Source organism: Silene latifolia, chromosome X, assembly GCF_048544455.1.
Source record: "Silene latifolia isolate original U9 population chromosome X, ASM4854445v1, whole genome shotgun sequence".
Lineage (NCBI taxonomy): Eukaryota > Viridiplantae > Streptophyta > Magnoliopsida > Caryophyllales > Caryophyllaceae > Silene > Silene latifolia.
In genome coordinates, this window is record NC_133537.1 from 59,355,132 (window position 1) to 59,358,294 (window position 3,163).

At 40.1% G+C, this 3,163-nt stretch overlaps 1 protein-coding gene across 1 annotated transcript; it reads left to right on the forward strand.

The window, feature by feature from the left end:
• The first annotated feature begins 1,519 nt into the window (after positions 1–1,519).
• On the forward strand, positions 1,520–2,902 carry LOC141617430 (uncharacterized). The gene is made up of 3 exons (XM_074434631.1): positions 1,520–1,870; positions 1,993–2,758; positions 2,898–2,902. Exons 1-3 carry the CDS (start codon positions 1,520–1,522, stop codon positions 2,900–2,902), a joined length of 1,122 nt encoding a protein of 373 aa, XP_074290732.1.
• The last annotated feature ends 261 nt before the right edge of the window (positions 2,903–3,163 follow it).

Sequence of the window (3,163 nt, forward strand, 5' to 3'; positions counted from 1 at the left end):
AAACCCTAAAAACTCTAAAATTAATCGATGTCGATCGATTGTTCTTATCCAATTCAATTCCCTCCTCTAATCTCAAATCAACCAATACAATCAACAAATAATCAAGCTTCTTCGTCTGTCTCGTCTTCGACTACGGTGGTGGTTGGTGGACCGGATTGTGAGCAAACTCAGAAAACTGCGGATGTTAATCAATTGGTAGGAATCCCTCCATATGATCTGGATTCTTTAGCCCCAAACGATGATTGGGTTATTCAAACCAGACATAAGGGGAAGCAGCCTTTGACTAGCATTCCAGAGGAACCTTCTGACCTATTGCAATTTTCAGATGATGATGTGAAAGAAGAGTTAGAGTATTGGAAGAATTCTGTTTATGGCTTCGTACTTTGAGCGAATCCGCCTGTTAAGGTGGTAGAAGGATTTCTTAAGCGTCTCTGGGCAAATTACCCCATTGATAAGATCTCTTTCTGTGCTAATGGAGTCTTCCTGGTGCGATTTCGAACTAGTCAAGCAAGGCAACAAATTCCTCAGCAAGATCACTTTTTATTCGACAACAAACCTTTAATAGTTCGCCCTTGGGACGAAGGTGTGGCTCTGAAGAAAGAAGATATTAAAGAAGTACCAGTGTGGGACAAAATTTTTAACCTTCCTCTCAAATTTTGGGGGAAGTGTTTACCTAGAATTGCTGGAATTATGGGCAAGTATGTTAGGTGTGATGATGCTACTCAAGGAAAAACGCGTCTTGGTTTTGCCAGGGTGATGATTGATGTCCCGTTTGGTCAGCCTATCCCTGATTCAGTCAAGTTTAGAGACGTGGATGGTAGAACAGTCTGTTTGAAAGTGGAGTTTGAATGGAAACCACTCCTTTGTACTCAGTGCCAAGGAGTGGGACATGAAGCTGCTAAATGTCGAAAAGGAAAGAAGGAAGGAAAGAAGGATATCCCTTAGAAGAATACAAGCCAGGTGGGGACAAAACAATGGCGACCTAAGCAGAATCAGAAGTCTGTTGTCACTGTTGTGGCCTCTCCTCCCACGCCTAAAGAGGATATCCCTGTAAGTACCCCTATTGAAAAACCTAACAATTTTGAAGTTTCATGGTCTAAGAATGGGAAGTATCACGTTGCTAATACTCCTACTCGTAAGATTATCCGTCTGAACAGGCAAGAAATTGTGGAGACTGGTCTCAAATCTATACAATTTGGTACCCATAACCTGTTGGAAACTCTAAACAATTTAACCCTTAAGGTAGGAATAGGGACAATTGGTAGTGTATTGCCTCCTGATGGGGGCAATGCATAACTGAGGATTCTGGAATATTAGAGGGTTGAACAGTCCATCTAAACAAATCAGCATCAAAAATTTCCTACACTATCACCAAATTGGATTGTTTGGCCTCCTTGAGACAAAGGTTAAGCCTTTGTCTCTAAATACAGTTAAAAATAACCTCTGCAACTCTTGGTGTATTACTACCAACACTCAGCTTCACAAAGGAGGTAGAGTGTGGATTCTTTGGAACCCCACCATGTTCAATGTTCAAATTCTTCAATATGATGCTCAGTTTATACATTTGTTAGCTATGGACTTGGAGTCTAGGTCTCATTTTACCCTTACCATGGTGTATGCTTACAATGGGACCCAAGAGAGAAAAGAGTTGTGGGATAAACTCTGTCAAATCAAATGTCAGACTCAGGGACCTTGGGTTATCTGTGGTGACTTTAACACAGTCCTTAGTCCAACTGAAAGATTTGGTGGTCACAGCACAGAGGAAGAAATTGAGGATTTTAAACACTGTGTTGATGAGTGTGAAGTGATGGATTGTCCAGCTTCTGGGTCTTTATTCACTTGGTGCAACAAGCAAGATCCCTCCACCAGAGTATATAGTAGACTAGATAGAGTCTTAGTTAATCAGAAGTGGCTTCTAGAGAATCCCCAAGCCTATGCACACTTTTATTGTGAAGGCACTTTGATCATACACCTTGTGTGGTGCAAGACCAGTGTGATAGACATAAGAAGAGGAGGAGTTTCAAATATTTCAACATGTGGAGTCAATCTGTTGACTTCAAAACTTGTGTCCAAGAGCATTGGAGTAAAACCTGGCTTGGGACAAAAATGTACAACTTAGTCCACAAGCTTAAGTATCTTAAAGGGCTACTTAAGAACCTTAACAAGAATGACTTTGATGATGTTGAAAACAATGCAGCCAGGGCTAGGATGTATCTTGAGTCTATCCAGGAGAAGCTAAGGATTGATCCCCAAAATCCTGAGCTTATTCAAATGGAGATTGATGCTGCCAGTAGTGTGAGATTTCTGGAAGAAGCTTGCTATACTTTTTTGGTTCAGAAATCCAAAGTCACATGGGTGGACAAAGGGGATAGTAATATTAGATACTTCCACAGTGTGATTAAAACCAGACAAGTGAGGAGAAAAGTAATGAAAATTGAAGATAGTAAGGGTGTTTTATGTGAAGATAATGATCAAATACATGCTGCTTTTGTTGAGTTCTACACTGACCTGCTTGGCACAACTTCACCTGTCACGAAAGTCTCTCAAAATGTGGTTCAAATGGGTAAGCTTTGCATTGAGGAGCATCATACTATTCTGCTTTCTCCTATCACTAATGATGAGATTAAGCAGGTATTATTTTTTATTCCTTCCCATAAGGCTGTTGGGCCTGATGGGTATTCCAGTGCGTTTTTTAGGGATTCTTGGGACATAGTGGATCACTCTGTGTGTGAAGCCATCCATGATTTTTTTCAGAGTGGTCAGTTATTAAAACAGCTCAACCATACCCTAGTTACCTTAATCCCTAAATGTGACTTACCTCATAATGTCACACAATTTAGGCCCATCTCTTGTTGTAATGTCATATATAAATGTATCTCTAAATTGCTATGCAACAGGCTAGCTAAAATCCTACCACATATTATCAGTGATAGTCAGGGTGGGTTTATTAAAGGAAGAAGTATTGTGGAGAACATTCTAATTTGTCAAGATGTGATTAGATGTTATAATAGGAAGACTGTGTCTCCTAGGTTCATCCTCAAAGTAGATTTAAAAAAAGCCTATGACTCAGTAAATTGGGGATTCCTGGAACAAATGTTGACCTATTTAAATTTCCCCCCTTTCTTTATCCATCTAATCATGGAGTGTACAAGAACGGCTTCAT